Source organism: Pseudophryne corroboree, chromosome 2 (assembly GCF_028390025.1).
Source record: "Pseudophryne corroboree isolate aPseCor3 chromosome 2, aPseCor3.hap2, whole genome shotgun sequence".
In the NCBI taxonomy this organism is placed as follows: domain Eukaryota; kingdom Metazoa; phylum Chordata; class Amphibia; order Anura; family Myobatrachidae; genus Pseudophryne; species Pseudophryne corroboree.
Genome location: NC_086445.1, coordinates 66,452,495 through 66,478,061, shown reverse-complemented (window position 1 = coordinate 66,478,061; position 25,567 = coordinate 66,452,495). Strand labels below are relative to the sequence as shown.

The window sequence follows — 25,567 nt, the reverse complement described above, 5'->3', positions numbered from 1 at the left end:
AAGATTGGCTAAATTGTGGTCCACCCCACCACTCATGTAAATAAACGTTTCTACTCCAACTCTGTTCTGTATGTTTAATGGTACTCTACGCAATAATCTATTTGCTCATTGCTTGTTTATTACTAAGCACTGACCGTTTGCGTATCTACTGTATAATGGTTGCAGGGTCACGTGCCAGGGGGGCCCACACTGCACCCATATAATTATCCTTACCTCTCCAGAGTCCTGCATTGGCCGGTGCTGCAGAACAACAGTTTCCCGGGAAAATGAGGTTGCTGACATTTTCCTGGAGAACTGCACATGCGCAGAAAGAGAAGTTGACGGCAACCCAGCATGGGCACAAAGCCAGATTCTACTCTGCAGCCAGAAAGGAGGAAGCCTGCACGGATTCTACAGAAGGGCCCTCGTCTCTCTTAAACTGCCCTTGGCAATGACATCTCTGTTGTATGTGTAACTCAAACTATGGCAGAAAATTATTACCATACTGTATGTATACACTATGTCGACAAAAGTTATTGGTCAATAACAGCAAATAGATCAATGAGACGCCAGTACTATGTGGTAATCCCAGATTGACTGGTGGGTCGCCAAGTGACAGATGTTATGTGGAGGCCCGACATTTGGGAAGGGGATCTATGTGTATTGATTTCCCCTAGCCACTGGATCACTTTTTTATTTTTTTTATATTTTACCCCTAGGATGCCTACATGGACTGAAGAGGAACGATCTACACAGGAAATAGGTGATTATTATTTTTTAATCTTTTTTTTTTTTATAGGTTACATATAGATTACTACCGAAGAAGGGGACCAAAGGGCTATGCGGAATGGTAGGTAGGTATGTGTGAGTGAGTGCGTGTATGTACTGTATATAAGTGTGAGTGTGAAAAGGTGTTTTATTAAAGTTGTACTTTGTACAGTGTCCATGTAGTGTCTCTATTGTAATATTTGTTTTACTAGTGGGACTACAGATACCAGCGGGCCTTTTAATGCCCTGCATGCTGGTACAGTACTTGTCATTCTCCAAGTATCAGCATGCAGTGGAGGCTTGCTGGGATCTGTAGTTCCACCAGTAAAACAAAATATTAATTCTTAATTTTACCCCCAATTGCTATGAATTCACCTCCCATGGCCCATGGGTGGTGGGCATAGCCCAGGCCCTTTGATGACATGGAGGGGGATTCCCCACTCTACCAGGGAACACCGACCAGGGTTGACTAGTTGGGGGTATTGCTACGGCTGCAGGGACCTGGATAAACGTGTCCCCTGACTATGGCATTACCTCCTTGGCTAGTGGAGCCCAGTGCTGGTTTTAAAAATATGGGGGGAACACTATGTCCTTTACCCCCTGTATTTTTGGAACCAGGACCAGCCCAAAAGCCTGGTGTTCATTCTTTTAATACAGGACGACCTCTCGCAATTTCCTCCCTGTATTTTTAGAAACAGGATTGGCTCAAAGAGCCCGGGGCTGGTTATGCTTGGGAGGGGGGACCCCATGTAGTTTTTTTTAACTCTTTCTTTAACTTTTACACAGAGTAGCACTGCACAGATCTCACTAATCCGTGTGGGCTTCATGTTTGGGAGTGTTTGGCTGCCGGCAAACCTGGCAGCCAAACACGATTGTATACACCATTGGAAAACGCAATTCCAGCAAACATGGGAGCTCAGTAAATCACTGGAATTTTTAAACAAAAATACACCTATGTACGATCGTAACCACCCGAGTTTGAACTTGGGCAAAACACGAATCTTAGGAAATTTACACCTCGGTCTTAAATGGAAGGGGATTGCAAGGCTGTGAGCAAAGCATTTTGTTTTCTATTGGGAGAAAAGTGCTATATAAATATTCTGAAATGGGGCAAATATGGGAATGGACGGCGGTATCAGGGTCGGACTGGCCCACAGGTGTACAGGGGAAATCCCTGTTAGGCTCCACGGCCTATAGGGGGTCACCATAGTGAAGCAGGATCAAGGATGATTGGGTGCTTGTTTTGTTTCTATGGAAACTACACCATGATTAACCCTCCTGCCAATCAGAGTGGACGGTATTGGCACACCCATGTCCCCTCCTTTTTAAAGAAGGAGAGAGAATTGACTGCATAGGAAAGGAAAGAGTTAAACATCTGGGGAGGGGTGGACCTAGCTGTTAGGAAAGTACAGCCTTTTTAGGGGGAGGGTTTGATATATATAGGGGAGGTGAGGCCATCTTAGTTCTCTTGGTGGATTTGCTTTTAGGTGAGTGCTGCAGTGCAGACAATTTTGTTTTCTCACTTACTGTGCAAATATTACACAGAGTAACCCCCACTTGCTTGTTAATACTCCTCCTCTCCTCCTTCTTATTACCTGCTGCTATGGCTGCCCGCCCCCAGCGCGTTTTACGGGCCCCGGCTAGATACCGTGGGTCAGACGGTCGAGCGGGGCCTGAGGAGGCAGTGGGTGGCATGGGGGACGGGGCTCCGTCCCTCGTGGCCCCAACAAGCACAGACGCGGGCATCATAAGCAGGGCCCGGTCGGGCTCGCCGCCGGGAGCCGAGTCGGTCACACCGGCCGGGCGAGGGCGGCGTGGGGTACCAGGGGTCCCTGCAGGCCGCCCGAGGATCGACGGGCGGCGGCCATACCCTCCGGGAGCCGCTGAGTCCGGGATCGTGTCGGGCGTGCGCGCCGCGGGGGGGGCGCTCGGCGGTTGCAGATCCTAGCCCTCCTCCCTTGCCACGGCCGAATGCTAGTGCCGGGCGGGGGGAGAGGACGGGAAGGGGAGCTGGCGGCCGCCGCGCGGGGCCTGTGAAGGAGCCTCGCGCGGCGGCCGAGGAGGAGACGCCGGCCGGGAGCTCGTTGGCAGGAAGAGGTGGGACGCGCGCACGGGGTGCGCGCGCACCCACGCTCGCTCCGGACGGCACCGGCCGCGCACGTGTGCGCGCAGCGGCGCCGCCAATGCACCGGCCACCCCTTTTGACTCCCCGGATGCCGGAGTCCGGCAGGGGGAGGGGGCACACAAGGGGGGTGCAGCGCTTGCCTCTGGTAGGCGGCGCTGGGCGGAGAGAGATGGCGCCAGGAGAGGGGGCCACGACAGGAAATACAAGAGGTGACCGCGAGCAACATGCGCGTGCGCACACCGGAGGCTGTGCCTTCACGGCACTTGCCTTCACGTCGGATCAGGAGGGGCCGGGTCCCCGGGTCACATCGGCCGGTCGGCGGGCGCGGGCTCGCGACCAGGCAAGGGCCGGTGGTCCTTCGGGCGCCGTTGACGGGGGTCGTGGCACGCGGGATCCTCCCGGGGCCCTAGCGTCAGCTCTGGCCACGGTAGTAGAGGCTTTGGGGCCGTTAGCTGCAGTGGCTTCCCCTAGGGCGATGTCTGATCTCGGCCAGCCCACAGGAGGCAGGGGGTCTGGCAAGCGGAGGGCCTCAGCGGCGCAGCGGGTGGCACGAGCCTGCCGAGAGCTAGGGGCGGCCGCGGCGGAGCTGGAGCTAGGTACGGACCAGGAGCGGCAGGGACGCGCGCTCACAGCGCATACCACACGGGGGGCCCGGCGTGCGCCGCAAGCAAGGGCCGGGCCCTCTTCTGCTTTGTCTTTCACAGAGGGCCGAGAAGAAGGGGATTTGGCAGGATTCATGGATGACGACGATTGGACTGAGGAGAATGAGGATTCCAGGTCGGAAAGGTCGATGGCATCCGGTGAGTTGGCACAGTCTAGATCAATTTCCCCCACGAGTTCGAGTTCGCATAGCTCCTCGTCTTCCTCCTCTTCCTCTTCTCTGTCGTCGCAAGCGTCCGACGTAGACAGTACTTCTAGGGCAAAGAAGAAGGCGGCAAAATTTGCCAAGCGGGCAGCGAAACAGCAGAAGAGGCGTAAGCGGCGCAAGCGAGTTAGCGAGGAAGAGCGTAGGGCAAAGAAGCGGCGCGATCTTCCTGGGGTAGTGCGCTGCGAGTACACCGCGGTTATGCGGGGGCTGCGAGACAGCTGCCGCAAGAAGATACGTAGGGGTGACTTCGTGGACTTATTCGTTTTGACTAAGGCCATGAAGAAGGATTACAAAGCGGCGGCCGCTAAGAAGGGCATGGGGACAGAGGTTTTCCGGTCTTTTGATAATTGGCTGGCCGGTTTCTGGGTCTTTGCGGCATGCTATTTAGAGGATAGGTCGGAGGAACACATGAATATTATCCGGTACCTGCATCTCATTCATGACATGCAGCGCACGTCCTCGGGCGCGGAATGGCGCCGGTATGACCAAGAGTTTCGGGAGAAACAGGACGGGCTAAGGGTCATGGATTTTGGGTTCAAGGACGTGGAGGTATGGCTCAAAGTGACCCGGGCCTCGCAGCAGGAGGAAGAACCCCAGAAACAGGGAGCAGGTGGGCGTCGCGCAGGGTCATCAGCCCAGGGGTCAGGCGCGGATGGAGGATTTGCCAGGACAGGCGGATCGGCCGTTCGCGTGGGCGGGCGGTCTGCCCCACGAGGGAAATGCTTCGCTTTTAACAGCGGAGCTTGTTCCTTTGGCAAGCAGTGTCGTTTTCGTCACTCCTGCCAGCAGTGTGGAGGAGCCCACCCAGCCTCCTCTTGTTTCAAAGGTGGTCGACAGGGAAATCGGGGAAAACAAGCGTACCCTAAGCAGGCCGCGAGCGGGACCGCTCGGCAGAGCCCCAACGCCAGTTAAGCTGGAAACGATGGGCAAGTGGTTGGATTTGTATCCGAATAAAAGGGATGCAAAATTTTTGTTAGACGGTTTTCAGTTTGGTTTTCGCTTGCCTGTTGCGAGCGAAGTGTCCGTGCGCGCGCAGAGGAACCTCCAGTCTGCCCGAGCCTTGCCGGCTGTGCTGCGGGAGAACGTGGATAAGGAGGTCAGGTTGGGCAGGATGGAGGGGCCGTTTAGGTCACCCCCGGTGGATGACTTGGTCATCTCCCCGGTCGGGGTGGTACCGAAGAAGACTCCAGGCGCTTTTCGGCTCATCCAGCATCTCTCTTACCCGCCGGGGGCATCGGTCAACGACGCAATACCACCGGCCCATTGCTCGGTGGTGTATCAGTCATTTGACGAGGCGCTAGAGATGGTCCGCAGCTACGGGAGCGGGGCCCTCATGGCTAAGATTGATGTTGAGTCAGCCTTTAGATTGCTGCCATTGCATCCGGACTCATTCCGTTTTATGGGTTTCCGGATTGGGGCGGAGTATTTCATCGACAAATGTCTGCAGATGGGATGTGCCGTTTCATGCTCATTTTTCGAGCGCTTTAGCACGTTTCTTCATTGGTGCGTGGAGTCTTCGTCAGGCGGTCACGGGGTTGCCCATTACCTCGATGATTTCCTGTGTGCGGGTCCGGCTAATGACGCAAGGTGCGGCGACTTGCTGTTTAGCACCCGGGCTCTTTTTTACCACTTCGGTGTTCCTGTAGCCGTGGACAAAACGGAGGGTCCGGACTCCTGCCTATCATTTTTGGGGATTGAAATTGACACGGTGGCAGGAGAGTGTCGCCTGCCCCGGGACAAGGTGTCGAAGCTCCGCGAAACCATTTGCCGGTTCAACGGCTCGCGTAAAGTTACGCTGCGGCAGGCGCAGTCCTTGCTGGGCATGCTGAACTTTGCTTGTCGGGTTATACCGATGGGCAGGGTTTTCTGCCGGAAGCTTGAGAGGGCGACGGCGGGGTGTGCCAGGCCTCATCATTTTGTGCGATTGTCCTCCGAATTAAAAAGGGATTTGGCCGTCTGGGCTTCGTTCCTGGAGGATTTCAACGGAGTGAGCATATGGCAAGCGCCAGCTGTAGACAGCGAGCGGTTGCAGCTGTTTACTGATGCCGCAGGTGCCTTTGGATTCGGTTGCTTTTTGGAGGGATCTTGGTGTGCGGCATCCTGGCCGACAAACTGGCATAGCGAGGGTCTTACAAAAGATCTGGTGCTGCTGGAGCTTTTTCCCATTATGGTAGCGTTGGAGGTCTGGGGCGATCGGTTGGCTAATCGCAGCATATTGTTTAGATGCGATAATCTGGGCGTGGTGCATGCGATTAATAACCAGAGGGCTAAATCGCTGGTGGTTCTGCGGGTGCTCGGGCAATTGCTTTTGACGTGCTTGCGTAGGAACCTATGGTTCCGGGCACAACACGTGCCCGGTTTGGAGAACGGAATTGCCGACGCTTTGTCGCGTGGACAGTGGGAGAGGTTTTGGGTTTTGGCACCCGAGGCCGAGGAGCAAGGTTTTCACTGTCCCGGTTATGTTTGGCAGGTGATCGGGCCGGACTGGAAAGTCTAGCGTTGCGGTCAGTCGCGCCAGCCACGCTCAAGGCTTACGGACAAATTGGAACGAGTGGGAGGAGTTTGTCCAAGGTCGTCAGCATCAAGGTAAGAGCAAGCATCGGCTGATGCTTTCTTTTATTTGGCAGCTTTACGTTTCCGGTAGGTCCCGAGCGGTGGTATCACGGTACTTGGCTGGCGTCTCATTTTTCTGCAAGCTGCGAGGCGTCCCTGATGTAACAAAAAGCGAGGTTCTGCGGAAGGCAATGAAAGGGTGGGCACGAGTTGCGCCGACGCCACCAGATAGGAGGCGGCCCATCGATGCGGCCTTGTTGCCAGCCGTCATCGCGGCGGTGGGGCGAGTCGCGTCGTCTAGGTTTGAGACGCTTTTGTTCAGTTTGGCGTTCTCAATGGCTTACCACAGGGCCTTTAGGGTTTCGGAGTTGGTAGCGCCTTCCAAGAGAGCAGATTCGCGCATGCTGGTCGGAGACGTTGTAGTGGGTGAGAGGTCCTTGCTGTGCAGATTGCGGCGCTCTAAAACGGACCAAGTGGGGAGAGGGCGCTGGGTCACTATGGTTCCAGCGCTAGAGGAGAGCGTTTGTCCAGTGGGTCTGGCTATGCAATATGGGGTGGTGCGACCCGTTAAGGAGGGGTCATGGCTATTGCATTATGACGGGCTGCCAGTCACAAAATACCAGTTCCGTTGGATGCTGGGTCATTGTTTGGCGAGCTTGGGCCTCCCACCCGCTGCTTTCGGTACCCATTCTTTTCGAATAGGCGCGGCGACGTCGGCTGCTGCGGCGGGTTTTTCCAGAACTGAAATCCAGGCGGTGGGGCGATGGAAGTCGTCAAGTTATAGACGATATATTCGCCCCGTCGCATGAGAGATCGGGTTGCGCCTAGTGCTTCGTTTTAATTGCAATGTATTATGTTGTTCCAGTTCTGTGAATTTATGGTGTTGTGCGTCTGTTGGTGTTTTCCCCCCTTTTTTTATCCTACTCAGGGATTAGCTACTCGCCGTTGCTGGCATGAGTCGGCAGCGGGGGTCTGGAGTTATTTTGCGATTTTTTGCCTGACTTGACGGACTGAATTCTAATCTACAATTCGGCTAATCCGGTCTAATCAGAGTCCCTCAGCAGGTCTTTACGCTTTCACCTCCAGCTGAGTTATTACATGTGTTTCCCATTTTATACCCCCCCCCCCTTACCCCCCCCTCCCCTTTTTTATTTCGATTGTTTTATTTGAACTTTCCCCTTTGTGTCTTTAATTGCGCTTAAATTGGCACCGAAGCATGGTGCAGTTCGGCTAGGCCGTGACTGCTGCAATAGCGAGATCTAAAGTTTTTTCTTTTTGGCAGATCCTTCAGTGTAAACAATTAATAAGCCTCTTAGTAATCAATTTTACCCCTCTTTTCCCCTTCAGGATGGTGTGACGACAATTTGGCAATTTGGGTGGTTGGCCACTCTTACATTTACTGGGCGGCCAGGTTTGTGGCCTCGGAAGGGGCTCAGGCGTTGCTTGGAGCACAGGGTGTCAGATGGCTTGGCTGGTGAGGAATGATGTGGGGCGAGCTGAGGAGTAGGTTAGTGAGTCAGGCCAGCAAGCATGGAGTCCCTAGGGTCTTGGTTGTCCATCTAGGTGGCAACGACCTGGGGAAGAGGACATCCTTGGATCTGCGGTGGGCCATGATACATGATCTGGCAAGTGTGGCCGCAACTTGGACCAATTGTGTGTTGGTTTTTTCAATGATGGTGCCAAGGTTGTGTTGGAGGGGTGTGGCGGATGGGCGCCAGATTGACGAGGCCCGGAAAAAGGTGAACGGGGCGGTGGAAAAGTGGGTGCTGTCCCACGGAGGGAGGGTGGTTCGCCACCCGAGGATTCGATTCAGAGACAGCCACCTTTTCCGGCACGATGGAGTACATCTATCCAATGAGGGGATGATGTTTTTTCTGGAGGATCTAGGTTTCGTTTTGCAGGAGTTAGGGTAGCTTTATGGTGGCGGTGCAAAAGACTTTGGGGGATGAGTCTTTCGCTGTTGGCGGAAAAGAACGGCAGTTTTGTATTGTAGGGAAAACTGTAGTGTTTTACAGTTTGTTGTGGTTTAGGTGCACTCACCTCCATCGATTTATGGCCGCTTGACCACCCGTCCGGGAAGGCAGCGGCAGGGCACCCAGGAGCGGTGGGTAGTCACTGTGGGGGTTGAGTTGTCACCTATTACCGGTTTATGATAAGTTTTAGTAAATTTATAGGGTTAGTAATTTAAGGTTAATTTAGGTTAATTGAGCCGTTCTTTTGGGCCGCCACCATATGCCGGCTGGAGCGGCATATTAAATTAATTTCTTTATTACAGGTTTGCTAATGGATAGGGACAAATAAATAGCTAGCAATTTTCTGCCAAAATTCAAGTCTCCGTGTCGTTATTTCTGGTTCTAGGTTATGAATGCTTTACTTTCAAAGAAAGGGGGGTCCACCAAATATCACTAGGATGTTTAGGAGAGAGAATTGACTGCATAGGAAAGGAAAGAGTTAAACATCTGGGGAGGGGTGGACCTAGCTGTTAGGAAAGTACAGCCTTTTTAGGGGGAGGGTTTGATATATATAGGGGAGGTGAGGCCATCTTAGTTCTCTTGGTGGATTTGCTTTCCCACCCTCCCGCCCTAGTATTAGGAAATTTTGGCACGTGGTGCCTTGGCGTTAAGTTGTTGGCTGGTTTATCGTTGGCTATTTATTGGCGGAAAAGAACGGCAGTTTTATATTGTAGGGAAAACTGTAGTGTTTTACAGTTTGTTGTGGTTTAGGTGCACTCACCTCCATCGACTTATGGCCGCTTGACCACCCGTCCGGGAAGGCAGCGGCAGGGCACCCAGGAGCGGTGGGTAGTCACTGTGGGGGTTGAGTTGTCACCTATTACCGGTTTATGATAAGTTTTAGTAAATTTATAGGGTTAGTTATTTAAGGTTAATTTAGGTTAATTGAGCCGTTCTTTTGGGCCGCCACCATATGCCGGCTGGAGCGGCATATTAAATGAATTTCTTTATTACAGGTTTGCTAATGGATAGGGACAAATAAATAGCTAGCAATTTTCTGCCAAAATTCAAGTCTCCGTGTCGTTATTTCTGGTTCTAGGTTATGAATGCTTTACTTTCAAAGAAAGGGGGGGTCCACCAAATATCACTAGGATGTTTATATACTTTTATATTGTTTTTTTAATATATATATGGCTACAGTATTATCCCTAATTAGAAAACTGGCACTTCAAATAAAATTCCATAAAACAATAGACTAGCATCAATGATACATATATAAATGTTGAAAGTATGACAAGGAATGTGATAAGAGGATCTACAGTATAAACTTACTGCTATTCTATTCTATTCTAAAAGGTAAACCGCACATTAGGAGAGAAGGTAACACTTATAATTAAGTAATACTGCATTACATTATTTACTTACCATAAGAAACCCATTCTTGAAAGGAATGGACAGAAAACATAAATGTACATAGAATTACAGAGAGACATTTGTAGATATCAGTATCGATCTATTACAGGAACATACTAAAGCACTATAGTGGATTTCTGTAGACAGACATTATGCAACAACAGACGTATCAGCCTAAGGAAGCAACGTGTTTAATTGGTGTCATATATTCCATTTAATTGGTTGTTAGAATTCTTATTATTATATAGGAGCTAATCAGCTTCTCTGATGAGAACACATCCTACTAAAAGCAGGGCAATATATGCTCTCTGGCTCTAGTATGTAAGTGTCTCTAGTATGAAATTAAATTGTCTATGCACCCATGTGCAAAGCAAGGAGCGCAATAAAATCCCCTTTTCCACCCCTTTCTGTCACTTCAATAATATCGCTCTGCAAGAGAAGAAACTCCGAACCTCAGCCACTGCACAATTGGTGACATCTAGGTCCGCAAACCATATAGTTTGGGAACATCAAGACACAACGTTGCAAGTTTAGGTGCTGACTTTTCAAAGTGTAGTCTATTAATTCATTAACAGGGCCGGCTCTACCATTAGGCAGCTGCCTAGGGCACCAGGATCGGGGGTGGCAGCTCTGAATCTGCTTATAACAAAATTAAGGATAACTCTGAGAGTTGCATCCTTGTTAAACCTAAAGCAGATGGTGGCTGTTGAACTTCTAAGCTGCTATAGACTGCAATAGGCTGAAGTCTTGCATAGAGTGACGAGAAACCAAGAGTAAGAACTCACTAAGAGCAGTTGTGGAACAACCACCATTGTTCTGGAGGTTATTATTGGAGGTGGTTTTAGCAATGTCGGGTCATCCTGGTCTCTGCTGTTCTGTGCAGGATTGGGGGGCAAGAGCCTATACAACTGTGCCTCATTGCCCACATTCAAAGGAACAAACACAGCAATACTTACTTTTTTCTTAAATAATAATTTATTCTCAGACTTTTTTTTTTAAAGGGGCAATCACTTACATAGCATGACTTTGCCTTGTAAAGTGATTGCCCCTTTAAAAAAAACGTCAGAGTTGAGTCGGAATCCTGTGTGTCGTCCAAACTGGGGCGCCATTACATCCTGCCCATAATCTTCTGGCTGTATATACAGTGTTGGCGCGCTCTGCACACATTGCATCTCCAACCAGGACCAATGACACCCCTCGGACTATTATCTCTTCCCCAAGCAGATACTTTTCTATAGTTCCCCCGTGTCCTTTGAAATCTCTTTATATCCCTGCTCATGCTGGCCACACACTGTCAGATAAAAGTTCCCGTCATTATCTGACATTGCATTATACCGTCAGATAATTGGTCTATCTGACGGTGAGTACCTGTATAGCCATTGTCAGATCTGCCAATTATCAGTCGGGAGGGCTGAAAGATTTCACAAGCCAGACAGTGAGATAATTTGGTGCTTGGTCGTGGACATTCACTGTGCAATTATCGCCCCGATCTGCCAATTATAGTCTGATCAGGCTGATAATTGCACAGTGTAATTTGTTCTGTAATGACAGTTCTTGTAGCATGCAATACTATGTAGAGTTTTTAAATTAACTTAGGGGGTCATTCTGAGTTGATCGTAGCTGTGCTAAGTTTAGCACAGCTACGATCGTAAACTCAGACATGCGGGGGGACGGCGAGCACAGGGCTAGACCGCCCCGCATGTCAGTGCCGCCCCCCCCCCCCCGCACAAATACAAAAGCATCGCACATCGGCGATGCCTTTGTATTTGAGGAGTAACTCCCGGCCAGGGCAGCTCCTGCGGCTGGCCGGGAGTTACTCGTCGCTCCCGCTGGCCGCAGCGGCCCACCCCCCAATGGTTCGGCCATGCCTGCGTTGGCCGGACCGCTCCCCCTAAACGGCGGCTTAACGCCGCAGTTCAGTCCCCTCCCGCCTAGCGACCGCCTCTGTCTCAGAGGCGATCGCTAGGTAATGAAAGCTGCCATGCGCCGGAGCACTGCGGCGCCGGCGCATGCGCAGTTCCGACCCGATCGCTGCGCTGCGACAAACTGCAGCGAGCGATCGGGTCGGAATGACCCCCTTAGTTTTACAGCCAATTTCTGGTGTAAACTCATAAATGCTCCTTCTCATAAAGTAACCATTAACCAAATAGCTCTGTCCTGCTTCTTTTAAACACATAAGCCAATTGCCACGTCCGTGGCGACAAACAATAAACAGACGTACATCACACAGAGCAGCTAGGCTGGATGGTCTTGTACCCATCTAGCACTACACGACAGAGATTAGAGTTTAAAAAATAAATTCTTACATTCCAATTGGCTGCTGACAATAGGTGTGAGTAGGCCCAGGAGTAAATGAAATGCTAGAAGAAAGTAAGTTTGATGGGTTAATAAAGAACGCAAAAGGTAATGTGTATAAACTGTTTGAAAGGTTCTCTCCACACACAGTTTGTTGAAAAAAGTTGCGCACCCCTGGTCAAATTGCTCCTTAACCAAACATTATGGGCCTAATTCAGACCTGATCGCTTGCTATTTTTTGCAGACCTGCGAACAGATAGTCGCCGCTTATAGGGGAGTGTATTTTTGCTTTGCAAGTGCGCAATCACATGTACAGCCGAGCAGTACAAAAAAGTTTTGTGTAGTTTCTGAGTTGGCCAGAACTTACTCAGCCGCTCTGATCACTTCAGCCTGTCAGGTCCCGGAATTGACGTCAGACACCCGCCCTGCAAACGCTTGGACACGACTGTGTTTTTCCAAACACTCCCAGAAAACGGTCAGTTGACACCCACAAACGCCCTCTTCCTGTCAATCTCCTTGCGAACTGCTGTGCGAATGGATTCTTCATTAAATCCATCGCTCAGCAATGATCCGGTTTGTACCCGACGCGCCTGCGCATTGCGGTGCATACGCTTGTACAGTTCTGACCTGATCACAGCGCTGTAGGAAACGCTAGCGAGCGATCAGGTCTGAATTAGGCCCAATGTCTGCAGGACACAAATTTAAAGCTGAATTAACTAGACTTGGCTATCGACCATCGATGATGAACAGTCATTGATAGTTTGATACCAACTAGTTTTACCATTGATTGGAGGTCACCGGTGGTGTACATTTGAGTCCTGAAGGTTAATGATGGCTACATACAGCGCATGTCCAAACTTCAACCATTGGTTTCTAGATGAACAATCCTTGCATTAACAGTACAGTCCTCTACATATCCTCTCAACTGAGTCCATGCCTCCATGCAGTTGCTAATTCTCAGGGCCCTGTGGATCATCTAGTAATGGCCAAAAAAACGTGGGCTGTGTGATGCTCTCGAGCAGGGAAGGAGAGAGGGATATCTCTGCACATTACAAGCCCAGTTACTATTACTTTGCAGTGCATGTGGCATGGGCAAAAGTTTGGGGAACCTTCTTGGTTGATTCTTTGTCAACCAACAGTTGATTGGCTCATTGGACCTTAAATTAACCCAGAAGACAATTTTAGAGTTGAATGAATATTCTGAGCATTCTAACTTCTCATGATGTTGTGATCTTCTCAGTTCAAATGATCTAAAACATAAACATACCCCAGGGTTACCTCTGCACAAAGTCAATTAACCAGCCAGAATATTTTTGGCCTCTTTAAATTCTTGTTGTAAACATGTGGTGACAGTAGCAAATTTTATTGCTAGGCAACCAAAGTGGTTGCTTAGGGCCCGGCAGGACCCAGGGGGCCCGCCAACAGGGCTGCATAATGGTGGACTGTCACTACCCCCGCACTCTGACCACAGCTGGCCTTTTTCCCTTGTGAACTGTAAGAAAGAGAGCAGCGGACCACCTGCATGGCCTGATAGAGGAACTGGATAGGGTTGTGCCGGAGGCAGCAGAGCCTGTAGACATCCCCAGGAGGCACAGCTGTCACTAATGACAGGCGGTGCAGCAAGCTATAAGCAGCATCATGAGAGGAAGTTCATCTATCACACCCTGCAGGTGCTCTTGCTATCTCTTTTACAATTTACAAAGGGGAATCACCCTTCCTCCGCACAGACATGCCGGTGCTGTCTCAATGTTTGCTCAAAGCCAGCACTGGCAGTGCGCAACTCTGGTCACACCACTCAGAAGGTTACACATAGGCACCATCAGCAGTACTCCAGCAGTGCGGTCCCTTCCTTTAGCACCCACCTCATAACAGCCCTAATAGTTAGTGTGTTCTCTTTATAAACTCTCCTCTGGGGTCCTGCAGCATGACCTGCACTCTGTCTCCTTGTGCTTTTAAGTGTCCACTGTCACCACTGTTAAATAATACCATTGTATAAATGAGCATGAGCACATACACATATATTGTATATCCACATGAGCCCTTTGAAAGAGGGGATACCCCTATGGCTGTATATACAGAACATGGTCTTATGGTGGGGTGTCACAGGTGCTCATGAACCCCAGAGTGAAAATCCAGTGCTCCCCTTGAAAAGAGCTGCTGCAGGACCTCAGTGAGGGTCAGTGCGGAAGAAGTATCCACCAGGGCTGGCCCTGGGCAGAGGCGTTGTGAGCTGGGAAGAAGGCCAGGCGGGCCAGAAAGATAAGGCAGATAGGAAAATGCTCTTCTTATTGTATGGTGGTCACTAAAATGCTCTCTGTATTGTCTAGCAGTCAAACAAATGCTCTCAGTATTATATGGAGGTCACTAAAATGCTCTCTGTATTGCCTGGCAGTCACAAGAATGCTCTCCGTATTGTCTGGCGGTCACTAAAATGCTCTCATTATTATCTTGCGGTCACAAAAAATGCTCTCAGTATTGTATGATGGTCCCTAAAATGCTCTTTGTATTGCCGGAGATCACAAAAATGCTCTTTGTATTGTCTGACAGTCACAAAAGTCTTCCCTGTAATATATGTAGATCACAAAAAAATTCTATGTATTGCCTGGCAGTCACAAACATGCTCTCATAATTGTTTGGTAGTCAGAAAAATGCTCCCAGTATTGTATGTAAATCACTAAAATGCTTTTTGCATTGCCTGGCAGTCACAAAAATGCTCTCAGTATTGTATGGGGGTCACTAAAATGATCTTTGTATTGTCTGGCAGTCCCAAAAATGCTCTCAGTATTCTATGTAGGTCACAAAAATGATTTCAGTATTGTATTAGGTCACTTAAATGCTATTTGTATTGCCTGGCGGTTACAAAAATGCTATCTGTATTGTCTGGTGGTCACAAAAATATAGTACTATAGACTGTTTGAGGAATGGAGACCCCAAATTGGTGTCTTGCTTAGGGCCACTCCTCTGTGTGGTGAACATACAAAATCCACAAATGGTTGAAAGTGAACCCCTGGCCCCAGCACTGTAAGATAGTTATACCAACCACGACGCTACTATATATGTGCCACCATACTTTTTGGACTGAAGGGGAGATCATGGGACAAATGCAGGGTAAAGCGTGACAAATAGATGTGAATGAACATGTCCCCAACCCATGCTGCAGGGAACATGATGATGTGATTTGCAGTGAATAACATCAATGTGTGGAAATGGGAGCAATTTGGCCCTGCCTCCTCCTCATAGACCCACAATTCATGGCATTATGCCACGAGGGGGTGGGACCTAATGATGAGCAGTGACCCTAACCCTGCCCCACCTTAAATCAGCTGCTTCTCCCATTCGGGAACACTCCTGGAGGGGAAAAAAAAAAACATGTAGGCATGTACTGTATGGGAACACGTCCAGTACAATGGACCTTACACAAGTGTGACCTACTGGAGGCACTGACAGAAGGAAACCTTGCTTGTAAATGGTAATTTCTGCCAAATAAGGTGACTAATTGGTTGCCCAGACTTTTGCACTTGCCACATTCACAACTTTTTCAATCTGTTAAATTTAGCCAAATATTTGTCCATGAAAATATGCAGAAATGTCACGGTTACGTCTGTACCCTGCAGGGGTGTTTTTTTTACTTTGAGATACAGTACAATGATATATGACCTTTTTACCATAGTGCTCAATTTGTGCATACAACTGTATATATTGTATAAAAGATTAATCACCACCTACTGTAAATTAAAGGGTTATTAGGAGACATCAATGGATTAAACCATAAAGCTAGAGGTTGAGTGATTCTATACAAGATACAAATTGTAAATGGCCTCTAATATGCATTATACAGTAATTACAGTAGGTGGTGCATTAGTCCTTCTTATACACTACTTTTCTTTAATGAGCACCGGAGCAGTGACCTCATTACTCTTATTCGCAGGACTTTATACATATATTAATGTCGCTTGTGTATTATATAAGCTTTATCACAGTTTATGTTGTATTTAAGTTGGATTTGCCTGATAACTCCAAGATAATTTAATTTCTCAGGAAAATCTAGAACCAATTCCAGAAACTAATACTAAGAGCTATGAAGAAACTAGGTAAATACAATGTATTTGCCAGGATGGAATCCTTTGTATTAAACACATAGCAAATTGGGAATTGGCATTTTGAGAGTACTGTAAGCAGCTTTGGGATGCGTGAGTAAACACAGCTATCCTGTCGGCTGGGGGATGGATTGAAATTCTGAACAGGTTTGCTGGAATGATTTGCATAACGGTGCATTCTGTCCCCAGTGACTGTCCTGCATTCAGTTGTGGAACATTTTCACATGATGTGTGGAACAAAAAGATGCAGAGGTCTATTCTTATTGTGCAAATACAAAGGGGTACATTTACTAAAGCTTGAAAAGAGGTGATGTTGCCCATAGCAACCAATCAGATCTCTCTATTATTTATTTATTTATTGTATCCTAGGAAATTATAGGGAGAATCTGATTGGCTGCTTGTAGAAACTTCAGTAAATTTACCCCAAAGAATCACTTGAGTGCAAAAATTTGCTACTTTCCACTTAAGGGTTATCACCAACTTCAAATCCAGTTCTGAATTAAATTAATTTGTTCCTACAATGAATTAATTTTGTCTTATCGAGTGTCAAATTAATTCATTTTTTATTTTTTTTTATTTTAAGTTACTGAGTTAAAGGAACTGGCCAATACAATTTAATAAAAATACCAGTACTTATGGTGACTCTAAGCACCTGATTTACTAATTTGCATTGAGCGCAATATCTGTCTGTATAGAGATTTGGATGGACACATATATGTAGCTCCACTGACGTTATTCATGAATGTATAACTCTTCCAGGGGACGACTGGTTTGAAAGGTTTGTTCGTTGGCTTGGATACATTACATGAAGTCTGGGAAAATGGTGGAACATAAAATGGAGTGGACGTTTTGGTTCTTTGGTACAAGACTTACATCTGGAACGGAAGGTCTGATGATGGAGGTGCAAAGACTGAAAGGACAAAAAAACATACTATGAACATGAGAATATATATGGATTATGGAGATGGCGGGGAAGACATTGAAAACCAAAACATTAAAATATTAAAAATTATGAGAAGACAAACATTACGTTGGAATGAAGACTGCGATGATATCTGGTATAATTACTTCTGGGCCGGCCAATAATTTATGTTACTTACACTTTGCTTCATATTAGGGAAAATGGGTGATCTACCAATAAGAACAATGGGGCAGATGTGTTAACCTGGAGAAGAGATAAAGAAGTGATAAAGCAGTGATAAGTGCAAGGTGATAATGCACCAACCAATCATTACAGATTTGAAAAATGACAGTTAGGAACTGACCGGCTGGTGCGTTATCACCTTGCGCTTATCACTTCCTTATCCCTTCTTCAGGCTTAATACATCTGCCCCAATAATCTATATCAGTGGTTCTTAAAATCAGTCCTAACAGTCCAGGCTTGAGCACATGTGGCTTAATTAGTACCTCAGTCAATTTGATTTAACCATCTGTGCTAGAGTATGGATATCCTTAAAACCTGGGCCGTTAGGGTGCCAGTTTTGGGAACCACTGGTCTATATTATACTATTATCCTACTAGTGTACTATTGTGCTCTGTGATGTACAATAGTAACAACTAGGGACAGTTCCCAAGAAAGAAATTGTTTATAATCCTAAATGAATCCCTGGACTTATCTGACAATGGTAACGCCAATATTGTATGGGTATTTAAAGAAAAACATTTTATTGGAATGTCTGTATAAGTAGAATGTAACACTTTTCTCCTGTTCTTAAATTCTCCTGAAATAGACACAGTCATAGAATAACTATAAAGAAAACATACTGGACTGCTTACTATTCACTATGTTATGTTATATTCGGGTGTGGTATAAACGATAGATAGTGTCTAGTTAGACAGTCAATAGATAGACATCATATGTTAGACGGACATTAGTTCGACAGGGTCAAAAGGTCGACATGGTCAAAAGGTCGACATGAAAAAGGTAGACACCATGTTTTTTGCATTTTTGTTGTTTGGATAGTTTTGTCGCTTTGCTCGCCACGCTTTGGGCTCGGTGGCTCGCTGCGCTCGCCACAAGGTTTATATCCAACTCTATGCCGACATGGATAGAGAAGGTATGAAATAGTCCAAAAACATGTTAAATTGTAAAAAAAAACATTTGTCTTTCTTTTTTATGTCGACCATTTTCATGTTGACCTTTTGACCATGTTGACCTTTTGTACTGTCTCCCCTTTTCATGTCGACCTTTTGTACTGTCTACCCTTTTCATGTCGACCTTTTGTACTGTCGACCTTTTGACCCTGTCGATCTAATGTCTGTCTAACATATGGTGTCTATCTATTGACTGTCTAACTAGACACTGTCTATCTATCAACCGGATACCGTTATATTCTGCTACTGATCTACTTCCTCGGCTATATTTACTTGTATCTATTTGCCACCAAATTGCAAGCTTTGCCTCCATGCCTTTACTGTGTACTTCCTTTGCCCTTTTTTACTGCCTAGTTCATGATTTGGCCTGCTCATATTCCCTCACCTAAGACTGGCCTCTCTATCTCAATGCTCTGGATTCCAGTAGTTTGTACTCTTATTTAGTTTCTTTCTTCTTCCATTATCGCCCTCCTCTTCTAACCCTAACCATGCTGTTGCTTATGACCATGCTGTATCAGTGTCTGTGATTTTACTGCCCCAGCAACCACCATCAACCTACCATTATCCCCTCACCAACCTTGGCACTCTACTTTTATCCACTTTTTCCAAAGCACCTCCGTAGGAAATCACCCCCTATCTTGCTGACATCCTGGTCGACACAAGTTTTAATTTTTTGGGGGGTCAAATCTTGTATGTTTGGTAATATGTAACCATCATCAGTCCAAATATATACCCTCGTGGGCTCGCTTTGGACAAGGTGGCTCACTGCGTTACCCCTTTGTCGCCACAGGAAATTCCCAATAGTAGTCCTCGTGGATGGCAAATCAAGCAAATGTTGTGAAAATCTAAAAAAACAAAAACCCATGTGTCAACTATTTGTGTCGACCATTGTCATATCAACCTTTTGTACAGGTCAGCCTTCTGTCGACCTTAAGCACTGTCGACCTTTCATCTTTTGACCTTTTGTACCTGTTGACCTAATTCATGTCAACAATATGGCGATGACCTATTGACTGTCTACCGAAAAACTGTAGATCTATCATCCGAATACCCAAAGCAAGGCGCAAGATTATAGATCCATTGCTATCATACATGGCTGAATTGAATGCTTTCATATACAGCATTAAACTGAAGTGTTTTCAGACACACCTACATTACTGTACCTACAGTATATGTATTTGATAACAGAGGATATAAAATACACATACCTCTATCTACACACTCACACATGAATATGTTGGACACAAATAACATTGCTGAATATAAGTAATGATATTAGTTGGCACCAATTTTCAAAAAGTTTTCTACAGGGTAAGAGGTAACTATTTTTGTGGGAACCTGTAGAAAAGAAAGTATATCTGGTTGTTTTACTGGAAAGTTTATTTAAAAATAAGCGCAGAGCAGTTAAACACAAAACCAGAATTAGAAATTCAAGTTGATTAATTTTACCTTAACGTTTCCCCGGAAGACCCTCTCCTTTTCCACAAATTTACCAAGCTGCTGGAACGGCTGGCGGCCGAAGAAGACTTTCCGTCCCCCACGTGCATCCGGACCACAGTGGAAGTGGTGAAGGCGCTGCGGACATTTCTCTCCGGTTTTGCAAGAATTATATACACCTTTGGCACAAACATGCAGCAGAGGGCTACCGTGGCGCTCAAGCTCACTGAGAAGCACATGGTGATAATTTTGTAGTTGCTCCCGAAATATATTGGCACAAAGGCTAACCAGATGATGCAGGTGGTGTACATGGTGAAAGCGATATACTTTGCTTCATTGAAGTTGGCTGGAACATTTCTAGTCTTAAATGCATAGAAGGTACAGCTCAGGATCAACAAGCCGTTGTAGCCCAGCGGGGTCACTACACCCAGATTGTTGGTGTTGCATATCAGGTAGACTTCTCGAATGCTCGGGTAATCAAACATAACATCCGGAGGCTCCATGATAAACAGAGCAATGATGATTCCGAGCTGTATACAGATTAGGACAAAGGCAATTACCAGTTGGGCGCAGGCGCTCATAAATCTTGGCTTCTTGGTGCAGATTTTCTTCTTGCTCCCAGCCAAGATACGTGCAATGCGGTTGGTTTTGGTGACAAGGGCTGAATAACTCATAGCGGGAGAAAGGCCAATCCCGATCCTCTGCAGGTAGCAGTAAATCCTCTGTGGCTTTGCAATAAGACAGAAAGTGCACAAGTAACCTAAACAGATACCGGCCAAAATGATGTAGCAGAGTTCCCTGCTGGACGACTTCACCACAGGAGTATCCCGGTACAGGATAAATATGGCTGTGACAAACATCGTCGCCAGTAGGCCCAGACACGAGAAGACTACAGCTGCAATTGGTTCGGGGTCGCTCCACCTAAGATATTCCACCGGGATCTGGATGCATCCTAGAATAAGACAAAGATTTCTCAGCAAAGGAAAATAAATTGAGAATTTTTAAATAACTAAACGGAGTGAGAGGTAACCACCTTCGGATTGCTCATATGGCAATCTTCAACTTTGCCTAACTACTGCTATCCATTCTGGAAATTTCAGCCACGCTATTATATCACCAGGCACAGTAGTTTATGTGCAATGCACTGACGTTAAACTCGGAGAGCAGCTTTGTATCGTATCCCAATGCAATTAAAAGATAGAGCTCTGCATTAGTAATAAAGACATGGCTGAAAAGCACAGACCTAGAAGGAAAAGGCGATGTATTTACTAAAAGTTGTAGGACAGCATACTGACTGCATGCCAACAAATAAACAGTTGAAAAAATATTTCAGAAATAAGATGGGGGCAATGATATGTGCACAATGATGTTACATATTACTTGAAATTCATATTGCATCATATTGAGTTACTACAAGAAACTCATATTTGAAAGGAATTAATAGAAAATCCAGATGCACATGTAAATACAGATAGAAGTGTCGATAATGGAGCAGTCATGTGCAGATCCAAAATGTCCTCAGCAACCCCACATCAGCCACTAACTCGTCCTAAATTGCCCCCACTTATAACAAAAATCCCCCTTTGCTACCAACTTACTGTACCCTCACTGAAAGTCCCCTTGACTCACACTGCTAACCTCCTTACTAATTAGCCCTGGATGTACAATCAGTTTAAAATAACTTAACTACGCATTTTTGCATGTTAATGATCAAATAAGTAAGATAAGGGTTGGCCATTGACCATCAATGGTTATTAACCATCGATGGTTTGACACAGATGTTAAATAGTTGTACCATTGATGTTCACCGATGGCAGCCAGCACCTGCAGTCAGCTCATGTGCAACTAATGACCATCAATGCTTCAACCATCAATGGTTTTTACCCCAGTGGTTTTAAACCATCCACCATTGATGATTTCCCATTAATGGCCATCCCTTGTAGGATTCACAGTCACACTGAGGAAGGAGAGAGACCACCCCCTGCGGATGTGTTGTGGAGGTCATGTAATGCGGAAGTGCTATTCTCTGCGTTATGACCCTCTTAATGGGGGGTACACACCTAGAGATATGCACTGAGCGATCTATCACAGACCGCTCAGCACACATCTCTCCCCCTGCTCAGCACTCAGGGAGAAGGGGGGGGGGATGGGGGGGGGGGGGAAAGCGCTCACTTCACACATCGGTTAAGTGAGCGACCTGCTAGATTGTGCCTGCATGCAGGTACAATCTAGAACCAGCGATAGAGACATGCCCTGAGAACGGCCATGACACCCCTGCGTTTTCCCAACCACTCCCCGTTAACACCTCTAAATGGTCACTTCCTGTCAATCACATTGCAGTGAAATCCTCATTGCAAGCGTGATCGCAGCAGCATCTTTTGCACATGCGAAGTGCAACTGCAGCACATGCTCAATCAACCGATAATCGCTCCATTACATTACAATCAGCCATTGCATATAAGCATGAATTAGACCCTCTGTACAGATGTAGCGTAGAGTTTTTATACGTTAATTTAAAATAGGTGTCCCAAGCTGCTTGAAAGTATTTGCTGAAAAATACTATTACATTGTCAGCCAGGAAGCATGCACAATGCTTATCATAATCCGTTCCACCAGCTTGGTTACATTTATTGACTTTTTCATTCTTTCCTCCAGATAATATACTATCTATCAGTACTGAAAAACAACATTTCTGGGGAAAAGAATTTCCTGGAATCAATTTTTAAAACTTGGGTCTTGCACTGAGAAATGAGGATGCATTATGGGTTTTGGTATGTTTTATTCTGAGATATGATCACCTGGGAATAGAGGTGCAGTTTATGTACTGTGGGCCTTATTTAGCATGAGTTGTAGTTTTGCGAAAAGTAGCAAAACTACAACTCCATTCTCTAGCATGCGGAGGGCTGCCCTGCATGCTGGGTCCTCCCCCCCTGCTGAAATGCGAATGCATCGTTCAACAGCGATGCACTTGCATCTTAAGGTTAGCCCTTTGACTCCGATGCCTAGCTGCGAAGGTAGCTGCCGGGTCATCATATTTTGGGTCACAGTGGTTGTGTGATGTCACACAGCCACCGCGGCCGGCCCCACAAACAGTCCGGACTGCGACCCCCCAACGCCGCCACAACGCCCCCAAAACACAGCGAACACGCTCTGCACTTCTGCAATTGAAGCTAAATTAGGCCCTGAATCCATAGGGATGAAAGCTCCTGATCATCTATAATTTGCAAATTGTATTACTATTCATGCATTCAGTCAGTCCCATAAGAGGAACAAGCCCTAAGTGAAATTTAGCTTGCTATGCTCTTCATGTTGGGGAATCTCCAGATCTTACCAGAGAAATGTGTAGATATATTTTGGTATTAGGTTGTAGTGCTACTTGGCAAATGTCAAAAACATGGCCCATTGCTTTCTAAGAGTCTTGTAAGCTGTCAGTGGTTAATGCAAATAGTGTTTCCTAGCAACAATGTTATATCATATCTGTTCTGTTTAATCAGTCTAAATTCCTGCTGATCAAAAATGATCTTAGATGATTTCCTAGTAAAGATAATATCAACCAGAGCGGAGTACACACATAGGGCCTGATTCAGCGCCGCATACAATGCAATGTTCACGGCGTTAAGCATATTATTCTGCTGCTGTGTGAAAATCTTTAAAAACGATGGAGCTTGTGCATATTACAGACACAGGCGCTGTGGCAATTGAGACAGTCGGTATCAGAAATTTCTTGGGTTTTTCTTGGCGATGACTGGGAGGTGTTTAAATAGACACATGAACACGGTCGTCTTATGGGCAGATTATGGAAGTGTCACAGGCGTATCGCTGACGTTTGTGATCTGAGCACAGAGAGGAAGTAGCCGGGGCAGGGCCGTCTTTTCATATGGGCTCAATGGGCTCTTGCCCAAGGGCCCCAGGAGTATAGCTGAGGGTCTCCTCTTTCCAGGGGTACCAGGTTTATGAAAATCCGCCCTGGGGAACCGGAGATATCTGACTTAAAAGCAGTGGTCCCCATCCAAGCCTGTTAGTTTATCTTCTCAGCAAGATATCTTGGGTTCTGTCTGACTTAGAGTTTTTCTGAAAGTATTTTCCAAAAGCTGGGACTCTTCCCTTTTGCTGGACACTGGCAGCTTGTCTCTACTATGCCCAGAGCCAAAGATATCAGCCTTCAAGCAGCTGATCCCTGCTCCAGCTCCAGCTCCACACGCCTGGTATGCAGTTTTATATTTTTATTGGTGGATTGCTCTGGCTCCTGAACTCTGATCCCCAAGTTCCCAGCACCTCCTGACAGGTGGGACTCTCTAGTGTTTTTCCCCATTAAATGCTAAGAAATCTATTTCCAGGAACTGGAAATATCTGCAGTCAAGCAACCTGCCCTCCCACCAGAAAATAATGAATATTAAGCCCACTCTACTATCCACTCCTCCCCTACGTATTAAACACCCCCTACCAACCTGGAATTCATGTACCAGGGATTCTTCATTCAGCCCAATGACCACTTCTACAGTTTAGTGTTCTCCCTCCCACCCCATCTGTGCAGTAAAGGAGTAATTAGCAGAAATGACGCACTAGGTCCTACATGCTGAGCAGCAGATAGAACACCCTCTACCGCCCGCAGGACATCAAAGCTGCCGCTGATAGCACCTGCCGCTCCTACCACTGGAAGATGGGTAGGGGCCCCAGTGCATTGCTTTGCCCAGGGGCCTACACTGCTGTTAAGATGGCCCTGTGCCGGGGTTCCGTGTGAGAGAAGAAGCTGTGGAGAGTTACAGGATAAGGTGGAGAGCAAAATGAGGGCTGGGGGTGCTGAGCCCAGCAATGTCAGTGTGAATCAATTGGAATCAGAAGCCGTGGAGGGTCAGGAGATAAGGTGGAGAGCAGCATGAGGGCCAGGTGACGCTGAGCCCAGCAGTGTCAGTGTGAGAGGAGAAGCTTTGGAGGTTCAGGGGATAAGGTGGAGAGCAGCATGAGGGCCAGGTGGCACTGAGATCAGCAGTGTCAGTGTAAGAGGAGAAGCTGTGGAGAGTCAGGGGATAAGGTGGAGAGCACCATGAGGACCAGGTGATGCTGAGCCCAGCAGTGTCAGTGTGAGAGGAGAAGCTGTGGAGAGTCAGGGGATAAGGTGGAGAGCAGTATGAGGGTCAGGTGACACTGAGCCCAGCAGTGTCAGTATGAGAGAAGAAGCTGTGAAGAGTCAGGCAATAAGGTGGAGCGCAACATGAGGGCCGGATGACGCTGAGCCCAGCAGTGTCAGTGTGAGAGGGGAAGCTGTGGAGAGTCAGGTGATAAGGTGGAGAGCAGCATGAGGGCCAGGTGACGCTGAGCCCAGCAGTGTCAGTGTGAGAGGAGAAGCTATGGAGAGTCAGGGGATAAGGTGGAGAGCAGCAAGTGGGCCAGGTGACGCTGAGCCCAGCAGTATCAGTATGAGAGAAGAAGCTGTGGAGAGTCAGGGGATAAGGTGGAGAGCAGCATGAGGGCCAGGTGACGCTGAGCCCAGCAGTGTCAGTGTGAGAGGGGAAGCTGTGGAGAGTCAGGGGATAAGGTGAAGAGCAGCATGAGGGCCATGTGACACTGAGCCCAGCAGTGTCAGTATGAGAGAAGAAGCTGTGAAGAGTCAGGCAATAAGGTGGAGCGCAGCATGAGGGCCATGTGACACTGAGCCCAGCAGTGTCAGTGTGAGAGGGGAAGCTGTGGAGAGTCAGGGGATAAGGTGGACAGCAGCATGAGGGCCAGGTGATGCTGAGCCCAGCATTGTCAGTGTGTGAGGAGAAGCTGTGGAGAGTCAGGGGATAAGGTGGAGAGCAGCATGAGGGCCAGGTGATGTGGAGACCAGCAGTGTCAGTGTGTGAGGAGAAGCTGTGGAGAGTCAGGGGATAAGGTTTGAGAGCAGCATGAAGGCCAGGTGACGCTGAGCCCAGCAGTGTCAGTGTGTGAGGAGAAGCTGTGGAGAGTCAGGGGATAAGGTGGAGAGCAGCATGAGGGCCAGTTGACG

At 47.4% G+C, this 25,567-nt stretch overlaps 1 protein-coding gene across 7 annotated transcripts in view; it reads right to left on the bottom strand.

Annotated features, from left to right (window-relative positions):
- GRM5 (glutamate metabotropic receptor 5) overlaps positions 1-25,567 on the bottom strand; it is a 634,815-nt gene that overhangs the window by 59,310 nt on the left and 549,938 nt on the right. For 3 of the 7 annotated variants that reach the window (XM_063951395.1, XM_063951394.1, XM_063951397.1), the window contains exons 8-9: positions 19,594-20,533; positions 11,965-12,018 (exon numbers count right to left, since the gene is read on the bottom strand). In XM_063951395.1, the coding sequence (XP_063807465.1) occupies positions 11,965-12,018; positions 19,594-20,533 (994 nt within the window). Of the gene's footprint in view, positions 1-11,964; positions 12,019-16,923; positions 16,961-18,721; positions 18,990-19,593; positions 20,534-25,567 lie in introns of those variants that run through there. The other 4 variants (XM_063951400.1, XM_063951396.1, XM_063951399.1 and 1 more) reach the window with 3 other exon arrangements.